This window comes from Euprymna scolopes, chromosome 27, assembly GCF_053919585.1.
Source record: "Euprymna scolopes isolate OS-2025 chromosome 27, ASM5391958v1, whole genome shotgun sequence".
Taxonomy (NCBI): Eukaryota; Metazoa; Mollusca; class Cephalopoda; order Sepiida; family Sepiolidae; genus Euprymna; species Euprymna scolopes.
In genome coordinates, this window is record NC_136508.1 from 83,513,642 (window position 1) to 83,534,942 (window position 21,301).

The following is a 21,301-nucleotide window of genomic DNA, read 5'->3' on the forward strand; positions in this document are numbered from 1 at the left end:
AGGCAATACCCATATCAAAAATGTTTAACAAATATTCTAATTAGGAAGTATAATAGAGATTCATATTTCCTTTTACTAATAGGTTACTGTTTATCAAGGTCCAAAGTCCACTCGAGGATAAACGTCAAAGAAACTGTCAGTTGAATGATGAACAATACCATGTGTGAATTGGAAGCAAATGGAATGGGCTGAAGATTACTTAATATAATTTGATTATCCAAAAGGATGGCTCAACAAGTATTTACAGTTAACTTTGAGACAATGATGCTGTAGTTGATTGGAAAGCAGCTTGATAGTATTTTGTAACATAGATGGGAAATTCTATGAAAGAAACTTTGTTCATGGAAATTTCAGCTGGTTTTGGTAAAGATAAAGAAAAGATTTTGCTATCATTGTAACCAGACGGGTTCTTGTTGTAAATGTTTTACAAGAATAAGATATCAATCGATCACCTATCATGAACATAATGATACGAGATAATGATAGAAAGAGGCTAGTAACGTCTGTTCTGTTCAAAACATGTTGTAGAGAAGAGATCATAGCTTATTAGATAATAATACAAATGGATTTGTACTTCGGCTGATGAAATAACATGTATGCACCGATGAGTTGAATAAAAACAAAACTTGCAACAACTTAGGAGAGAATCTGATAGTCGGGTTGTTAGTAGAAAGTGTCAAAAATAAAAAGAAAAACAACAAAAAGCCAACAAATGTGTTTAGTTATAAACAATTTCTACGTGAATATAAAAAATTGTTGGCTTGATTGGAAGTGCACTGGAGAGAAAGAGAAAAAAGATGGTTGATCTTCAATTGATGGTTTGGTTAGATTTTACAGCAATGCATGCAGCATCATGCATGTATGTGTCCATCATTAGGTATGCATGTATAACTTACGTATCACTACATCCATATTTTTGAGTAAAGTCTTTTTCTTTGAGAAAGATCATTATTCAAAAACAAGTAGATTTTGTTCAAAAGTTCAAAAATTTGAGTGACAATCTTTTTGTGCTTTGCAACGAACAGCTCTGTTACTTAATCCAGCATCACACCATCATTAGGAGGAATAACTTTGCAATTTCAGTCCCCATTTCTCCAGTGTTTTTCTAAAGTGACAGGGCCCCTCTGCCAAAAGGTAATTACGTAGCATTGGCATCATCTGTCGATTAATTTCAAGCCCCATACACTTTTCACACAGCAACAACTGATGTTGATTGCATTGCGATGTGATGCACTACCCTACGTATGGTGTAAATCAAATCTCTCTCATCACCTTATATTTAAGTTTGTATTTCTCTTCAGCCATATCCTATAAAATGCTTCCTCTGCCGTTTCCTCATAATCTTTTATCAATTTTCTCAATTCGGAGTTGTTACAGTAAAAGTGACGTCGAAATAGGTTTACAACCATTTGCCCAACATTTCCCTTTACTTCAAAAGCCAAGTTTACTTAGTAATATCTTTTGAGTTTGATAAAGTTCCAACAATCTAGCCATATGTGTTCTACCATCTCTCATCATCCTATAGATATTAGGTTATCTTCACTTTCCAATAGATATAGTAGTGATTTAAATGTGGCCTAAATGGAGATGAGTCAATACGGCTTTTGATAGTTTCAATCTGCCATTCTTTTATAAGTGTGCTATTATTTTTGCTCTTTATTTGTAATAATTAGTAAATGAGTCTTTTTTGAAAAAAGTGAAACTGACAAAGCAGGTGAATGATAGAGGAGCGTTAATAAATTTTTTGGACTGAGTGAAATATACTCCTACTTCCTCTATGCATGACTTGCTTAAAGTCGCTTTGGTTGGAATGAATAAATATTTGAAGATATAAAGAACTCTAAGCATAAAAACATTTTACCAACATTACTAGATTCAGAAAAGGGTTATTTAATGCTGTAAACAAAAATAACCAATTTACACTGGTACTTGCCATTTATCATTTTCAATCCTATCATACTATTCACCACTATTGAACTCACAATCTATTCTGCTCATTAATCCGTATCCTAAAATGACTTTGTTTCATATGGTGACTTTTTAAAAAAAAGAAAAAATGATACCCCCCCCACCTTTTTAAGAATTGGAAAACTATTTTGAATGAAACAAGGGTAATAAAGAAAGCAAATATTTGAATGAAATCAAACTATTTGTTTTAATGAAAATTAGTTTATTTTTGTATCATAATTTAAATACATCCAGCATTTCTTTAAACAATTCAACATAAACATGAAAACATACACTCATATTGGTAGCATAAAAACAACAAAAAAACTTTGCATATAAAAATCAAATATCGACAATAAGGAATTTTGGTGACAAAATAAAACTCACCTTAATATACAAGGTAGGTATTGTCTGTTTGGACTTGCAATAATGCCTAGCTACTCTATACACAGTCTCTGGAACATATTCCAGTACTAAGTTCAGGAATACTTCATCTTTCTGAAATGATAAATAAAACAATTCTTTTTAACTCAAATTTATTATTTTACTATGAAGTCTAAAACTGAAAATGAACTGAAGCTATTTCCAGAGATAAAATTTAAAATATTTTTTTTTTCAAAGGAAAATGAGTTGTTGCTGAATAGTAATTTTTTGTACAATAGGTTTTAGTTAGAGTTTATACACAAACATGACAAAGAATGTATATAAAAGAAATCTACTTTTCTGAGTCAAGAAGAATGCTATTAATAAAATGTATATGGCCAATACTGTATGCATATGAAAAATAATGGCAAGACCATAGAAAACGATATTAAAATTGTATATTTACAAGGCTGCAAAGAAAAGAGTACAAATTATTAGTGTAAGGAAAATTCCACACCAAATCATTCAGGTCCGAAACGACCATATTCAGATTCTTTTTGTTTGATTTTAGCACTATTTCATCTTCACTTAAAAACCAAAAGAAATGTGTAATATCAGAACCATTAAATTACTAGAGCCCTATTTTTATGTCAATGAAATTTCAACCCAAACTAGGTTTTTGGAGCCAGATAACACCCAAAGTAAACAGGGCTCTATGGTCAAATTTATATTTAATTGGCCTTCGGCAACTAAATATTTTCGTTTACTAACCAAATAGAAAAGTTACTAGCCAAACCCACATGATTTTTAGAATATGACATCTCCGTTCTGTGACAAGTATGTACATCATAAATATTTTTCTGCATTTTTTTAAAAGTGTAATTCTAAGTATACAATAAATTTTAAGTTGATACTTGAAGGTATAAACATTCTAATTTCTTCAGATGTTTTTTTTTAAACAGCCTTTGTAAAAAAAAAAGAAAAAAAAGTATATTGTTCTATTAAACTTTTATTGTATTTATAACTTTGTTCATTCTATCAAAAACAAGTTGAAACAATATTTTTCACTCAGTAGTGAGCCTTGGAAGATTGTCAGTGAAAGAAATACAATCACCAAAAGATAAGCCTATCATTATTTATAGTCGCCACTTTATAAAATCACTTGCAAATGTGACTGTTTCACTCGCAATGTAGAGCCCTGTAAAAACAAATTTTGATGCCAAAACTTAGAGAATTGCTTGGAAAACTACATCATGAAAATTTTTTTAGGGCAAAGATTCCAAAAGTGATACTTAGAATTAAAAAAAAAAACAAAAAAAAACAAAAAACAAACAAAAACATTTTAGGTTCATCTTGGTTTTATTCACTATAATTTAACATACGAAAGTTAACTTCTTATATGTATGTATTTTTTTTATTTTTTTTTTTTTACTATATATATTAAGTTTTTAGATGTTTATGGCTAGGTTTCTTTCCTCTTATCTGTCTGGTACCAAAGATACTTAAACAATCATTATTTTTTTTTAATGTGTCTTTATTCCTATATAATTTTATATGCTATCTCTACTATTATATAAAAGGAACTTTGCGTGTGTGTGAGTTTGTTCCCTATAAACTCCACAATAGTTGGTCCGATTTTCATGAAATTTTACACTAATGTACTTTAGGTATCTAGCAGTGTTCTTATAGGTTTTGTATTGAAATGTCTTTGATAAGTATCAATAAGTGGTAATCGAAAAAATCTGATGAAAGAAAGAACAGGCGATTTTGACCAAAGTTAACACCTTACACATCCTAACATCACAAGTGCATTTGAGAAGTTATATTACTGCACAAGCTGAAAGATAAAATCAACAGTACGTTCTTTGATATGACAGAGCCACGCTTGAAAGCAATGTTCTTGTTTAGAACACAATTAAAGCATGATACTTAACTCTTGCATTTCAAACTTTAATTCAAATTATATATTAGGTTGACAAGAAGGTTCTTGCAGAATTTTTAATTTTGATTTCAAATGATGTATTTTCAAATAAGGTTTTGTTATAATACTTTACTTTATATATTATTTTAAAGAGCATTTTTCGCTCTAATCGTTTAAATTACAATGGTTTTAAAACAAAATTTTTTTAGAATGTTGAATACAAGATGGAAAAAAATCAAATTCGCACAATTTTTTTGATTTCAAGTCAAGCTAGGCTGAAAAGCTGCTGAAACAGCACACAATATCAACAAAACGTTTGGTCAGAAACCACTACTGAACGCACAGGAAAAAATTTTGTGGCAGTGATGAAAGTCTTGAAGATGATGGGCATAGTGGTTGGTCATCGGATGTTGACAACAATCAATTAAGAGCCTTAGTCGAAACCAATCCATGCACAACTGTTCGAAAAATTGCTTTTGAATTAACGTAACATAAACAACAATTTCCAACATCTTGAGAGATTGGAAAGAAAAAAAAAAGTTGATAAATGGGGGCCACATGAATTGAACGATAACCAAAAGAAACGCCGTTATGAAGTGTCATCTTCCCTTCTTTTATGCAACAAGAATGGCCCATTTCTCGACTGGGTTGTGATTTGTGATGAAAAGTGGGTTCTTTATGACTGCTCAGCTCAGTGGTTAGACGCCGACGAAGCTCCACAACACTTCTCGAAGCCAGAATTGCACCAAAAGTAGGTCATGCTGACTGTTTAGTGGTCTGTAACCAGTTTCATCCATTAGTTTTTTGAATTCAGGTGAAACGATTATGGCGAAGTACTGTCAATAAATGGATGAAATGCATCAGAAACTTTGACAACACCCAGCATTAGTCAACAGAAAAGGCCCAATTCTCCTCCACGACAATTCCTGACTGCATGTTACTAAACCGAATTGTAGGTGTCAACGGAATTAAAGGAATAAATTGTAAGATGGTCAACATCATGAAATTTGGAATATAGACTTTTGTCATTTGTTATATGCTTTATAATTACATTACGCTTCGTAAATTAAGGATTTGTATGAATAAAAAGCGAAATAATTGAGAAAAACCATATTTCTATACATGTGTATATACATAATTTTTTTAATTTTTTATCTCATATCAAATTATAGTAAATAAAATCTGTTGCTACTTTTCTCATGCACACATAATGCATGTGTGAGGGGCGCAATTATCTGCTTTGTGGCCAGCTTAGTTTTTCATTTGCATTTGTATAGTGTTTAATGCATTTTTAAGACAAAATATATTAATCAAAGTTCCATACCACCAACGGACTTTATATACACTGGACATAACAACAACTTGGTTGCAAAATAATTATAAATGAGGTGAGGAACAGTTAGACATGTCTCTACTTAAACATACCCGTCTATTTGTTTGTTTGTTTTTCTTTTCTTTACTCTCATGATTCCGGTCCTTTCACATTGCTTTTGGCTTTTAAAACTTCCAAAATATATTTCTTTTAAGTATCATATATGATGCTTAAAAGAATTATATACTTTTTTTAATATGCTATAAGCGTGTTTTTGCATGCCTAGTGATCTTCGAATGGTTCAAATCAACAATTTGAGATCAAATTCAGATTTGCATTTTTCCTCTCTATTCTCACACCCAACTGTGAGTGGGGTTGGGGTCTAAATTTGATTCTAAATGCATGCATTAAGTCATCTTAATACTAAAAACATATCCATTTAAGTATAATCATCATCATATCCGGTCAACATCCGTTTTATATGCTGGCATGTGTTGCATGGTTTTTAGAAACAGACTCCTAATCAGATTTATCTCTGGCATTGTCTTTATTTATCTTCCTTTGACCCAAATACATTTTTATCACTTCTCCCACATTTTTACTTGGTTTTCCCCTGTGAACTGGACCTGGCTACCTCAGCTATTCTGCATCTAACAACTCTCATTCTTTGTTTTTTTCTTTTAACATCTTTAAATTATAAGCAGTTTGAACAAGAGCTTGATTAGATGCATAAAATTATTAAACAAAACAAATCCAGATGTATATATTATTTTTAACTGGAACTTATTATTATTTATAAATTTATTTATTGCGGACTATTATTCTCATCTTTTTTTTTTTTTTTAGTTGTTTCACGATGGTTACCACCTGACAAAAGCCAGAGGAATAGTTAGCTGAAACATCGTGAAACAACAACTAAAAAAAAAGATGAGGATAATAATCTGCAATAAATAAATTAATAAATCTAGATGTGATGCTTAACTTCAGCAACGGGTTGATAATCAGCTTCATCTGCAATTGTCTATACTAGTCTTAAATTTAAATTTTATATATCGTAAATTCTCTAGTTTAAATATTTTTATTGCATGTGTTGTATATTTCTGATTGATTAAAAGAAAACACCATATAAATATTATAAGGCATTGCTGTTTAACTGGTAGCCAATTGCAGATCATATTGATTAGCAGTCAGCCACTAAAGTTATGCATTAGTTTACATTTCGATAATATCTAATAATAAATTAACCAATATTTGTGTCAGCTTTTAATCCTACCAAGGCTCGGTTTTATCTTTCTCTCTATATAAAATTAGGTATACATCTCCTAAACTAACGAATGGATCATTATGAATTTTGGAATATATATACTCAGCAACACGGTGAGTAACATGAGCACATTATTATTGGTAAACTTCACCATTTAGAGCCTGCATGCACCCAAAAAAAGAAATACAAAAAAATTTAATAGAGAAAACAACTACTCCAAATAAAATTTAGAGTTACATTCAATATATTTTTAAAAGGATTGGTGCATGTGTGCGAGCATTAATATGCTTAGTGAAATCTGAATTATTGAACTTATTATGACTTATCTAATATATAAAAAATTATGTCTGTCTATCTCCATATTTTCAAACTATCTCTTCTGAAACTAAAAGTTGCAGAATGGCACTAGGGGCCTCAAATGATAGGATTTTTATGGATCATTCTTTTTTTGAGTCGTTAGCCAGAAAAATAGTTTTTAGAGTCAAAAATGGCTCAAAATTGAAAAAAAAAAAATGTTACACATTTTGTACATTCATCTTAATTTATTTTTAACTAGCATGGGTGCTCGGCATTGCCCGGGTGTTTGGAGGTGTGTGTTGAGCAAGAAAAAAAAAAAAAAGTGGTAGTAGGAAGGCAAGCTCGAACCTGTACCGCGAAGGAGAAAAAGAACAGGGGTAAAAAATGACATCTTTGCTGTTACGACTACCGCCAAAGTGGAAGTGACGTAGATTTAAATTAAGGCTAGACAATAAAAAAGAGGGGATGACTTTCGAAAATATTGGCGAAAAAAGCGACCCCTCCCTGTAGAAAAGTGCCCAGTTGAGGGTGAAGAAATCATTGTTTTTAGCCAATTTTTCGGTATTTGTTGTCTGAAGGGTTGAGCTTCAAAACGATACTGATCTTGTGAAAATCCGGTGCCTCTGTCGAAAGTTTTAGGTAAACATGCAAAGATACATACATTTATATATTGGTAGTTCAAATTTTCGACGCAAACCAATTAAAAAATTCAAATGTTTAGACCAGAAATTGTCTGAGTAATTTGGTAGAGACCGCAGAGGTCAAATATTTTTTAAATATAATTATATTATGACCACTTAACATTTGTTTTGGCCTCAAATCAAGTTATTAAGTTACATTCATGTCCAAGGAACCTATATCTAAAATTTCAATTGTTTATACCCAAAATTGGCAGAGGAGTTTGGTAGAGTTCTCAAAGATCAAATCGTTGAACTTTAACCCCTTAACAACCAAATTTCTGGCCGAAAACGGATTACAAAGATTTTCCCAAATCTCCATACCCTGTATATCAAATTTCGAATCTGTAGACTGAAAATTGACAGAGTTATTGTGTAGGGAAACGTACACGAACAGACACTTTCACAGATATATAGATAGATTTTTAATCAGTCCATATACGTGTCACATTGGTACAGTGGTAACGTCACCAGCTTTCAATGCTACAGTTTTGCTTTTAGTTTTGATGCTAGCTGATGGTACCCAAACACTTCTTTTTTTATTTTTGAAATCCCAACTATAATAATATATACAGAATCTGGACAAATCAAAATACCATATTAAAGCATATTTTACGACCGGGCAAAGCCAGGTGCCCCCAGCTAGTTTAATATATAAAAGGCACTATGTCTATCTGTGTCTCCATATTTTCAAACTGTTCCGCAGTGTTAAGGCCTCAAATGATTGGATTTTTTATGGACCATTCTTTTATGGGTCCTTAGCCGGTAAAAATAGTTTGCAAAAATAGTTTGCAAGGAGTCAAAAATTGTAAAAATTGTAAAACTCATCTTAGTTTATTTGTAATTTTCAATCAGTTCATATGCATGTCATGTTTGTACAGCTTTGAATGCTACAGTTTGGCTTTTGTTCCAGCTGATGGCACCCGAATATTTTTTTTTTTTTTTTTTTTTTACTTTTGAAATCACGACGATAATAATATATAGGAAGTCTGGACAAATTAAAATATCATATTTAAGCATATTTACGAACAGACAAAGCCGGGCATAATTTGATTTGCCACTGTAAAAAAAACAAAAAAAAAACTATTTGATCAAATTAAATGAAATTTTTTTTCGGAGAACTTCATTGCATAACAATATAGGTAAAGATAAGTACAATATAACTACTTTTCAATATTTTCATTTTTTAATATCTTGATTAAACTGTACAAGTACCAAATTATTTACTTAAATGTAAGGTTATCCACCGATTTCAGGTTAGATTGTTTAAATCTGGAAAAATGACTTTGCAAAGCCAGTTAAAAAAAAGAAATTACAAATTAGTTTCATCCTGCTTCCTTTCCTTCTCCAGCTAGAGAGTACATAGTATTACTACTTGTAAGAATATTTCCTTTTGTTTATAATAAACTATTTCAATTTTGTTTTATAGCCAGTTTTACTCCCTTTGATCAGAAGCAAATAATAGAGGTCATATAAAAATGGAGTTAACCAATATACAGTGAGAAAGGATGAGAATGATTGAAAGAAGCTTGGGAAGAAATGCATCTTGTGAGGAGTTAATTGTAAAAATAAAAGATGAAAATTTTTATTTTTCAAGCATAACAACCTCAACACTTAGGAGTATTTTAGCATATATTTTGTCTGATTAAAATATATAGTAAAAACTAAAAAAAACAAATGTTGATTAAATGAAAATACTTACCTTTTCACCTGAGGAATAGAAAAAGTATTTCAGCTTAACTATGTTCTGATGTTCCAACTTTCGCATAATCTGTAATTCACGATTCTGAAAAAAAAAAAAGACATTAAAGAAATTTAATCAAACAGCAGATAAAGAAAAGTATAAGTTATACATGATTTTTTAACAGAAAACATTCATTAGTGCAAATACATCAGTTGATCCAAATGATGTGGCTAATAAATTTCACAGAAAAACTACATATCTTCGATATATCATCAAGATATTGTTCAGTGACAATGGTATGACTCATTGGTCCATTTACATTTTCAGCAAGAACTCGTTTTACCACCCCAACTGAAAAGAACTTCCTTTCTCCCTTAGGGTCAGGTGGAACTTTCATGAACAGAATTTCTCGTTTGCAGACCTGTTGCCAGAAGACTGCTTCCCAGCAGGCTACAATATGGTCATCTTCAAAAAAAATATCCAAAGACTTGTCATGAACGAAGTACTTTCAGGTAGTGTATCATTAGCCATAGCAATCAGTGATTGAAAGGTTTTTTGTAGTTATTAAAGGAAAGTTTAGTCTTGGCAGCATTGAACGTTACCATCCATTTACAGTCCTATTCCATTGGAGGCCTTCCTCTAAGGTTTCTGCCATTGCATTAAACGTGTTCATTTGTTTTCCTCTCGAGTCTGTTATAGAGCATAGTGTCATTAGCAAATATACACATCTCAGATACAATTTTATCATGGAGATCATTTAAGAATATCAGAAATAAAGATCTAAGGATCAACCCATGTGGCACACTCACATTTATATCATGTTGTTTTGACTTATGACCATCAAGGACAACCTGGTTATTAAAAGTGATAATCTTGTGTTCATTCCATTCATATTTTTAATCCTCTCATCATATTCTTCGTTTCAACTATTTAATAAGTAATTCCCCTGACCCACTTCTAGTCTGATCTAGCTGAAATTTTGCATGTACAATGATTCATATCTCTATGGATTATATGGCAAATTACAGCTTTGAACTAATTGTGATTTACAGATGTTTGAACAGAGTCAGGTGTGCCTGATCGATTCCCATGACATCTTTTCGGAAACGAGAATGTGTTGAGTACTTAAAGATTAATTTGGAGATGTGCCAAGAAGAGGAGTCAAAATTTTTCAAAAGACTGATTGTACAAGATGAAACCTGGGTCTATCACTATGATCCAGATACCAAAGCCCAGTTAATGCAGTGGGAGCAGTTGGACTCACCACCCCCAAAGAAGGTAGCCCTTAAAAATCAAGACGTGGTGTCAGAACAGCAAAGATATCCTCCTCCTCCTGCAAGACAATGCTCCAGTCCACAACATGCATGTCATCAATCCAGAAGTATGGACTTGTGGTGATGAAATCCTTTCATCCCTCCTACTCTTCTGATTTTACATCCTCTGACTTTCACCTCTTTGCAGTCATGAAGTTGTTTTTGAAGGTAAAGTGCTTCCCAGATGCTGCAGCCTGAATTTCTGAAGTTTTGTTTTGCTTGGAGGGCTAACCTGCGGTGTTCTACAAAATTGATCTTAAAAACTGCATTAAACGATAGGAGAAATGCGTAACTCTGGATGTTTCCTATGTAAAGAAAGATTAATAACTGTGCCACGTTTAGTTGCTCTACTGCTATGAGAAGTGGGTCAGAGGCATTACTTATTGAACAGTCCTTGTAACAATCCATCCACTTCAATGTTTATGTTGAAGAAAAATACAGATCAAATGTGGTGCCATTTGACAGGTAATCAAAGTTACTGTTAAGAAAACCCTTATAAAACAATCTCTTAATCATCATTGGCTGATATGTATGACCAGGAACATAAGTATATATTACCCTATTTTCTTTAGCAATATACCTTATTGGATATAACATTATTAGGTGTAAATCTTTAAGATATTTAAAAAAACACTGATTTTATTATTTGTTACTCAATTCCTACTTGAATAAAAAATATTTGTAAAAATAAAAAAAAATAGTTTGTTAAATTATAAAATGTGTAATATATTTCAAATATATATATATATATATATATATATATATATATATATATATATATATAAAATACAGATTTTATTTTCACAAAAAACGGTGCAAATAATTCAGGATATTTTTGGGGTGTTAGCACAGGTATCAAAGTGCACATATAAGATTTATCTAACATCAACCTGCATGTTTCCTTAACATTACTACTTATTTTTTCAGTGACTTTTGTTCTTTAATAAGCTGGATAGAAAATTCCAGTATAGACTGTTTCAACAAGATAAACATAGAAGATAGTTCAGTGGAAAAGTTCAAATTTCTTAAAAGCAAGCTATAGTAATACTTGATTTTTTTTCTTTTTAATTTTTATCAACTTGAGTGAAATGAGGTACAGAGCAATTTGGTTTTAGGGCAAATCAATTTTATTTATACCAGATATGGTTTATATGTGTGTACAGTTTGCACAATTGTTGGAAGAAAGTTTAGGTCCAGTAATAGTTTGCTTAATGTTATTGTTGTCAAACCAATTTCTGTTAGTTTTTGATTATTATGAAGTTGCCACCTGTAGGTTAATTGTCTCTTGTTGATTTGTTGGTTTGGCTATATGTGTTGTCTCCTTTGAAAGTGATGTTATGTTTCTTTGAGTAGAGTTTCTTGCAAGCACATTATGTCAAGGTTGTAGTTTGTCATTTTGCATTAAATTTCTTCATAATTAGATTTTATACTCCTGCAGTTCCATTGTATTATGTATTGTTTTGTTTTTTCTATTACCATGTGACCAATGGCCAGGTCTTGTGTTTTTGATAATCTTCTGTTCTATGAGATTTGTTTATGATGTTTAGAGGAATTTCTTCCAATTCTATTTTTTCTTGTGTGCTATACCTGTTAATTAATTCTGGCGTTATGTTTGTACTTTTGTTTCTTGTTTATGTTTGGATTGGAATCGTTGACATGGCTTGTTATGACGTTTAGATTTGGGTGAGGACTGTTTATACTGGGATTTGTCTTTGTATATTTGTGTGGTTTCTGTACAACAAGATTGTTATTTTGGAGAGATTTGGGTATTGTGTTGATTTTCTTGCCGTGAGTCTTGTTGCTCTTGAGTTTTATTTTGTTGTGCAGGTAGGGTTTTGGGGGGTAGAGATTTTCTAAACTCTGTTGAGTGGAGGTCAGTAGTTCTTTTACAAAGGTTAGAAGTTTGTTTGAATTCATATTTGTAAGTTTTCTTATGAGAAGATCATATTTTTGACATTCAGAATTGGAAGTAGTTTGCAGTGATGGAGTTACTCTTGCATAAGGGCAGGCTGGATAGGAAGTCTCAACAATTTTTCGAGCTTCTAGGAAGATGTTCTGGGAGTGTTTAATTTTCATCATCTCTTTTTCTTTCTTCCATGTTTAACAGAATCTTGAGTCAGCTGAATGTTTGCCTTGGTAGTTTATGCTTTTCAGTTGTTGGCATGTAGCTTCCTGGAAGTCAGATCCATCCATTCCACAATTTTTATATATTTTCCTTCTGTTACACTAATTCTCGTGGATCCCAAACTTCTGGCAGTTGTAACATCTACGTGGATCAGGGATATTTAGTTATATACTTTAGTTACGTACCCGATCTTAATTTTGGTTGGAGGTTTGATAGAATTAAATGTGAGGATGTATGTGTTAGTTTTTATTTCTTGATCATTTTTCTTTATAGTGACTCTTTTTACTTTTGTTACAAGCTGTTTTTTAAAAGTTTTGTTTGATTTCATCACTTATCCAGTTCTGGACTTTTCACCATTCCCTTTGATGTGTTGAGAGATTTATGGGGATACGCTTCTATTTTTATGGTGGTTTTTAGCAATATTGCTGCAACTTCTACTATTAAGGCATTGTAACAAGTTTTGATTGATTTTGGAGCCAGGTTTGCTGTACAAGATATTTTTCTATTATGAAGGGTGAGAGTTTGGTGATTTGTCATTCACAGACTGAAGAACTATGTATGTTGAATAGTAAGGAGTATTTTCCTCCATTTCGCTATCTGTGTCTGTATACATAGATTCTGGATATGGTCTTTTACTGTATTTCATAACTTTACTTGACATGACTTGGGATTTGTCAAGTGCTGTATATCAAATTGTTTGTGTTTCATTGACTATGCTCCCCACTCACCTCAGTGTTCCATGATGGGATGCACCTAGGGGGAAACCCATTCACCTAGTAACATCAGGGCTACATAGCCAATATACTTATGCTGATTATTGAGAATTTAAAATTCTATCCCTGGGCTTTCATTCCCAAAATAACTACACATCTGGGTATATAAAATGGGTATGCATCCTTTCTTAGCAAGATTGACCCTATAGCCATTGCTCTGGTTCAGATTTTGTATATCTGAGAAAGGGCTAACATGACTAGCCGATTGGTCGGATTGGGCCTCTCCAACCAAGCTACCGCCTGTCCGTCTAGCCCAGTAAGGGTCAAAGTGAAGTGTCACAAGCCACATGGCCTCTTTAGTTACAGGCTCAGGGGCTGCTCAGCCATCAGGATCCCGTCCTCGAGCATTACAGGTTGCCACCCATAGCCAACAGGTAGCCTCATTAGGAGAGGGTGGGGGATCTTACCTCTCTGCAGGGGGACAGTCAGCGTATTCATATGCCCGATAGGGCCTCATAGGTTTGTATAGCAGTGAGGATCTTTTTATGATTTCATTATCAGTTCCTTAAACGTTTTTATAGATTTTTTGTAAATATATTTCTAAATTTGAGTTTTTGTTTGCATTTGTTCAGTTGGTCATGTTTGGTTTCTCAGCATTAAAAAAAAACTTATGCAAATTATTATACCAATCTTTTTTTTTTTTCAAAGTATGTTTCTATTTAACCCATAGTTGGGACTAACACTCCAGGTCAAAGTAAACTTGGGAGCAATGCCAACTAAGGGATAGCTCCACACTCCCCAAAGCCTGCAAGCTGGGACCTCACCATCGGATACAGTTTAAAGTCATATCCAGAACCTTGAGTGAAAGGAAGCTTAAAACTGAATAATGAAAATACTGTGAGTGGTTCAAAGTTATAAAAATTTAAAGTGCCAAAATTTGCGTTTTTTTTTTTTATTAAAAAAAAAAACAAAAAAAAACATGGGTCAAAATATGGACATCATTTCAAAAAATTCAATTCTTCCACTATTTTTTTTAAAGCTATACTTCTGAAACTTGGTACTCTTATGCAATCTTGCTGATTATGCAGTCACATTTTATTTATCTTAGCCATTTTGTACATAATATCTTGGGAAAATTAAAAAAAAAAAAAACAAAGATAAAAAAACTCACATTATCACAAAGATGTAAGAATGAGGGGCCAGATTTATAGAGATTTAAGTGGAGAGTTGTGCAGCAAGATATTTGTTTACATTACATTCAAATGTGGATTTTGATTGGAAACATTTAAAAAAAAAAAAAAAAAAAGGTATCATTTTCTGGTTTGTTGGTTATGAATGTATTGTCATTTTTAACCATAAAAGCATTGAATTAACATTGGAATACAAATTTTATTCTCTTTCCATCCATATAATTATTTTTAAAACTGGGTTCACAAATCAAATAAGAAACGACTTGTTTAAGCACATTAGGTGTGAAATTTTACCAATGTTCACTAAAAAGATGTTATTAACTTTTTATGTCCAAATTTAGAAAACTCTAAAAATCTATCAATTCATAGATCAATGGCTTTATCAAGGTGTATTTGTAAAGAAACAATGATAAATATTAGGTTACCATGGTAATTAGAGTTGAACAAATAAAAATTGCAATTGTTTTAGGAAGAAACAAAGCAAAATCAATCTTTATAAATATTTTATTTTTATAACCATAATCTACACAATTGCAATTGAAATGGGTATAATTAATTTTTTAGCACACTAGAATTATTGTTTTTGCAGTTTATTTTTAACGATCATAAAATCTAATTCCTAAAATATAGGTGATAGCATGTGCAAACAAAAGGTTCTTATTACAACCCATTATTTTACAAAGGTTCTTATTACAACTCATTATTTATAGTATATAGTGGGTGACTTCAACACACACATTGACTCAAATATCACGATTGAAAATGTCATAACACCCATGAATTTGGTAGTAAAAATGCTGAAGAATTAGATCTACTAACCCTATGTTTTAACCATTATCTGAAAGTCTGTAAAAAAAAAAAAAAAAAAAAAAAAAAAAAAAAGGATGTACAAGAATCACTAACTGCAAAGTTAAACCAGGCGAATCTTGCATGCCTCAGCATAGACTAATTCTGACGCAATTATTACAGCTAACAGATCAAAGTAGAAACCTCTCAGAGGTAAAAAGATCAAAGATTGCAAACTCTGAAATTCAAACATCTCATCAATACAGAAACTGAATAGACAAACTACTGGAGAATAAAATGCAAATTTTTTTTTATTTTTTTTTTTTTTTACACATTGATCACCACTTATCAAGGCCCGGAAGCCACTAAGGGATAAGGGTTATTGCAAGTACATTACGTTAGTGTGGAGATTTGATGAAGTGTTTACTTAAGGGGGCGGTTCATTAGGAATTTGTTAACGTTGGACTTTAACACATCCAAGTTGTAGTCCGGTGGGAAGCAGGCAGACGGAACAGAGTTCCACAGGCGTGCAGTTCTAAGAAAGAAGCTTTGCTCATGGAATCCGCGTTTTGATTTAGGCATAGATAAAGAGTGGGGGAAACTTTTGACAGTGGATTCAGCTAGACGGGTGTTTTTCGTGAAAGATTGGCGAGGGGGGGACCAGAGATTGGAGTTCAGACGAGCACCTGCCATGGAAATAACGATAAAACAAGGATAGGCTTGCAACGTCTCTTCTGTGGGAGAGAGGTTGCAGGGTAGAGAAAAGGGCATCTCCCACTAAGCCACAAAGTCTATTTTGTACTCTGTCAAGGCAGGATAGGCTGTTTTTAGCAGCTCCTGCCCAGATATGGCAGCAGTATGCCATCCTTGGACATACTTGGCTTTTATATAGATAGAGAATTGCATCAGTAGTGAGATATCTTCTGGAGCGGTAGAAGGATCCCACCATCTTTCCAGCGACCTTGGCAACAGACTTGATGTACGTGTTCCATTTCAGATCAGGAGTAAAGGTCAAACCCAGAAGCTTGTCAAAACACGGGGCCTCACCCAGACGAGAGCCATCCATCACAATTGATGCCAGCTGGGGATCAGAGCGTTGATGATGTAAGGATAGGAGTTTGGTTTTTGCAAATGACTGGAGCAAACTGGTAACAACTGCATCTACTTGTGAAACATCCGAAGATATGGAAAATAGCAGGACAGATAGTGGTGGAATCCATCAACCAGTGAAGCTACGAGATGAAAACCATAGCTTTCAAAACGTAGAACAGAACAGCATTACCAACTGATGAAAACAGGTACAGAATGGTGTCTTGTAATAGTCATGACGCTATCCGACACACAAAACAAGCTTACTGGGAAACCTGGTATGTGGATGTAATGTCATATGGCGATACCAAAAGTCTACAAAAGATCATGTTATACAACTAAAGAACAGATAATATATCTGTATAATTGTGTATCAAATCTGACGATGAAAAGGTAATAAAGCGAACTGCAATTGCGTAAAGATGGAGGAATATTTCCAAACATTACTTAACAGTAAGTTTAAATATGAATATTGACCTGTAAAGGTGGTAAGGTCATATGCTAGAAATATTGAGCTGTTGAGATTGAAGTTGCAATGGAGATACCAAAAGCAAAAACGCTCCCGGCACATTAGGAATAACAACTTGCAAAAATGCTGAACAGAGACTGTCATCAGATCATTTTTGTCAAAAAAAGAAAAAAAAAAAGATATTTCACCAGATCAATGGACTAATAACATCACTGTTCCACTTTATAACTTATATACTGCATCTCCTTTACATTTGTAGAGGACTAACGCAAGACTAAAAATATCTATAAAAAGATACTTGTGAATCGAATTCTCCCACTGATTGAAATAGATGGAGAACAGTGTGGCTTTTGAGCAATGAAATCAACAACAGATGCTCTTTTCTATGATAACAACTGCAAGTAGTTCCTCTAACAGAGAAGGCAGCCTTTTCAAGTCTTCATTAATTTAAAAAATATTTGACAAAGTGCCAAGAAAAGTTATGCTCTGGGCCCTTAGATGCAAACTTGTTCTCAACCATCCCAACCAGTTATATGCAAATGATATTCTTATCAGTAAACCTAGTGCAGCAAAAGTGAGTACATTATTCAACAGGTGTGGTGACGGGATTAATATGGCGAAAATAATGCACATGATATCTAACGCTAAAAAGATTATATCTATTTCATGAGGTGGTTATAGTCAGCTAACGTACTTCATAACTTCCAGCGGGGAGAAGGCAAATTAGTTCCTTCACTTTTATTGTTAGATAGGATTTTATTGTTTTTCATTATTCCTACTGTGAAGCGATTTATTGAAATAAAATATAAAGAAAAGACGTCAAAAAATATATAAGAAAAATTTAAATTATTCAGATAAGAATAACACAATCGGTATTCATTTGCACTTTTATTAACAAAACTTGAGAAAAAAAATATATAAAAGATCTTATTTTATTTGTAATTTTATAAGAAATATGCTTATGAAATTATAAAAATAAGTTTTTATTTGAATTTATATAATAAATCTCATATATAAAAGGCTATATGTTTGTCTCCATATTTCCAAACTATCTCCTCCAAAACTAAAAGTCGCAGATCGAAGCTAGGAACCTCAAATGATTGGATTTTTTAAGGACCATTCTATTATGGGTCTTTAGCTGGTTAAAATAGTTTTTAAGGGATCAAAAATGGGTAAAAATTGAAAAACTTGTTATATATTTTATACATTCATCTTAGTTTATTTTTAATTGATTCATATGCGTGTCAGGTTAGTACAATGGTAACGTTACCAACTTTGAATGCTACATTTTCAGTTTCGATTCTAGCTGATGGCACCCAAATACTTTTTCTTTTTACTTTTGAAATCACAACTCTATAATAATATATACGAAATCTGGACAAATTAAAATATCATATTAAGTATATTTTACGCCCAAGCAAAGCCAGGCACTCCCATCATTAGTATGTTTATCAAAGTATAAAAATAAAATTATTGAAATCAAAACAAAATAGAAAACATCATAAAAAAACAAAAAAAACATATCCAATGCATAACAAGCCACGCGTGCGTGATCCCCCTCTGGTGCTGCATGTGAGATGATGCCACAAAAAAAAAAGTGCTGAAACGATGAATGTGAGAAGCGTGAAGGGCTAATGTTGCCTTCACATTTTCGCCAAGTTTCAGAAAAATCTAATTTTACTGTGCACATCTATAAATATAAAAGTGAAAATGGGTGTATGTATGTATGTTCGCTTTTTATGTATGTATGTTCGCTTTTTGTGTATGTCTGAGAAAGGCTTTTTTTCCAGCGGATTTTTGAGGTTGTCACTCATTTTTAAAACTTTTTATATCGCGTCTAAATGACAATATCTACGACTTAACGGTGGTCGCCTCTCTATTTAATTTGCCCGACTTTGAAACGTTAATTATTCGACATTATCGGATCTGCACGTATTGTATTCGTTTTTCGGTATAAAAAAAAGCGAAACTCGATTTGAAATACTGGCCCACGGCCAGTGGTCTCTAGAAAGCTATGTAACGTTTGGTCAATGTCGGCTTCGTCATATCAGACAGTTGCTTTCATTTCGAGACGAGACACTCCCACTAATAAACAGGGAGCTGGTTTACCCCAAAGTTAGTTAAAAACAAACAAACCGGTTTATTGACCTCATTAAAAACTGTCCCGCAGAAAATGTTAACTGCTGAACAGCTATTGCTTACGATCACTGCATTAAGCTTTTAGACTCGCGGTAAATAAAAGACTGTCCCGGACTCAAAGTTCATGTCAATAACTCGTCAAAAACGGGCATCTATTTTTTTTTTCACACTTTACTATTTTCCAACTGCGCGTCAAGGCTTTGTTTTTTGTTTTTTTTAAACAACCAATGATTTTTCTTTTCATTTACCCAAAAACACACACACCTACAAACACCCGGGCAACGCCGGGTACCCCACCACCACCTCCAGTCTATTTAATAAAATACAATTTGTGGCAAAATTTCAGGGAAAACTAATGGGCGGTTATCTGGCAATCATCCAGAATAATGGATGCCACTGAAAACATAGGTCTCTCTCCGATAAATCGGGGAACCAATATTCCCCAAATGGTTTTAAAATATTTTAAAATGTTTTCAATAATTCTTTAAAAAAAAAAAAAAAATAAATAAATAAATAAATAATAAAAATAATTTCAATAATCTAATATATGAAAGGCACTACGTCTGTCTTTCTGTCTCCATATTTTCAAACTATCTCTGCTGAGCGGCGCTAAGAGCCTCAAATGGTCGGATTTTTTATGGACCATTCTTTTATGGGTCTTTAGCCAGTTAAAATTAAAAAAAAATCATTATACATTTTTTACATTCAGCTTAGTTTATATGAGTGTCACATTGGTACAGTGGCAACGTCACCAGCTTTGAACACTACAGTTTTGGTTTTGATTCTAGCTGATGGCACCCAAATACTTTTTTTTTTTACTTTTGAAATCACGACTTTATTAATATACACAAATTCTAGACAAATTAAAATATCATATTTAAGCGTATTTTACAACTAGACAAAGCCAGGCGCGTTCCCGCTAGTTCTTAATTAAAATAAGACTGAAAAACTTTTTAACGATTAAATAGAAAAAAAATCGGAAAAATGTTTAAGAAAAAAAAAAAAAAAAAAAAAAAAAAATGGTACGGGTTCATATTAGATGCATCATAAATCAGACATATCTTGGCATTCACTCGGCTTTGGCGGAAACATGACATCAACAACCAGATTATGCTTAGCATCAGCTAGAGTTTAGCTGCTGTCTGACGTAATCAGCCAATTACAATGCAGTGAGCTGAATTACAAGCTGGTGATGCGCATGCTTAGCAGATGACTTTTGGATAAATATTGGAAGAGAAAAAAAACCCCAAAAAACACCAGTTGTTACATGCAAATCATGGACATTACCAACATAATGAATCTTTCAACGCTTGTAGATGCCCAAAACTCTGATTTTTGTCAAAAGAAAAGACTAATTGCAGGAAAAATGAAATGCATTATATGTGACCTGATATGCAGCATAGCAAGAAGAGGATCGATAACTGAAAGATATGGATGGAGATATACACAGTTGCAGTGTCGAAAATGTAAGTCTATCAGAACTGAAACATTCTTCCACTAAGCTAGGTTGAAAATCTCGATCATTATCAAGATCATATAGTCTGTAGATCTACGAGATGGTTACAAAAAAGAAAAAAATCTCCAGCGATAATGCAGATTGGAGGAGTTTTATAAGAGATTTGCCAGGAATATTTATTAGGAACCCCCAGCAGATAGGAGACCCAAGGCATACGATGGAGATTGATGAGTTTGTCTTCAACTGATGAGAACTTAATGTCAGGTCTTCAGTGGATACGATCCTGGCAAGATGGAATGTTTCTTGGTCAAATTGAAGTACAGAAATCCTCCTTCCTATAATAAAAAATATATATTCTGCCGGAGACCACTGGTGCTGGAAGGAGGGTTCCATCAATTAACTGTGAACCACAGTATTCATTTCATCGATCCTGACACAAAGGCTACTACAAATCATGTGGAGCGGATGTAGAAGGAGGCGAAACAACGCAACAAAAAAAGAATGCGCAGCAAAAGAATGCAGAACCAGCTGGTAGCTTCTTGATAGCTATCTTTTT

General features: G+C 32.9%; 1 protein-coding gene across 2 annotated transcripts in view; it reads right to left on the bottom strand.

Annotated features, from left to right (window-relative positions):
* LOC145248949 (glycogen synthase kinase-3 beta-like) overlaps positions 1-21,301 on the bottom strand; it is a 121,787-nt gene that overhangs the window by 29,976 nt on the left and 70,510 nt on the right. For both annotated transcript variants that reach the window (XM_080110749.1, XM_080110748.1), the window contains exons 4-5: positions 9,484-9,567; positions 2,335-2,445 (exon numbers count right to left, since the gene is read on the bottom strand). In XM_080110749.1, the coding sequence (XP_079966875.1) occupies positions 2,335-2,445; positions 9,484-9,567 (195 nt within the window). The remainder of the gene's footprint in view (positions 1-2,334; positions 2,446-9,483; positions 9,568-21,301) is intronic.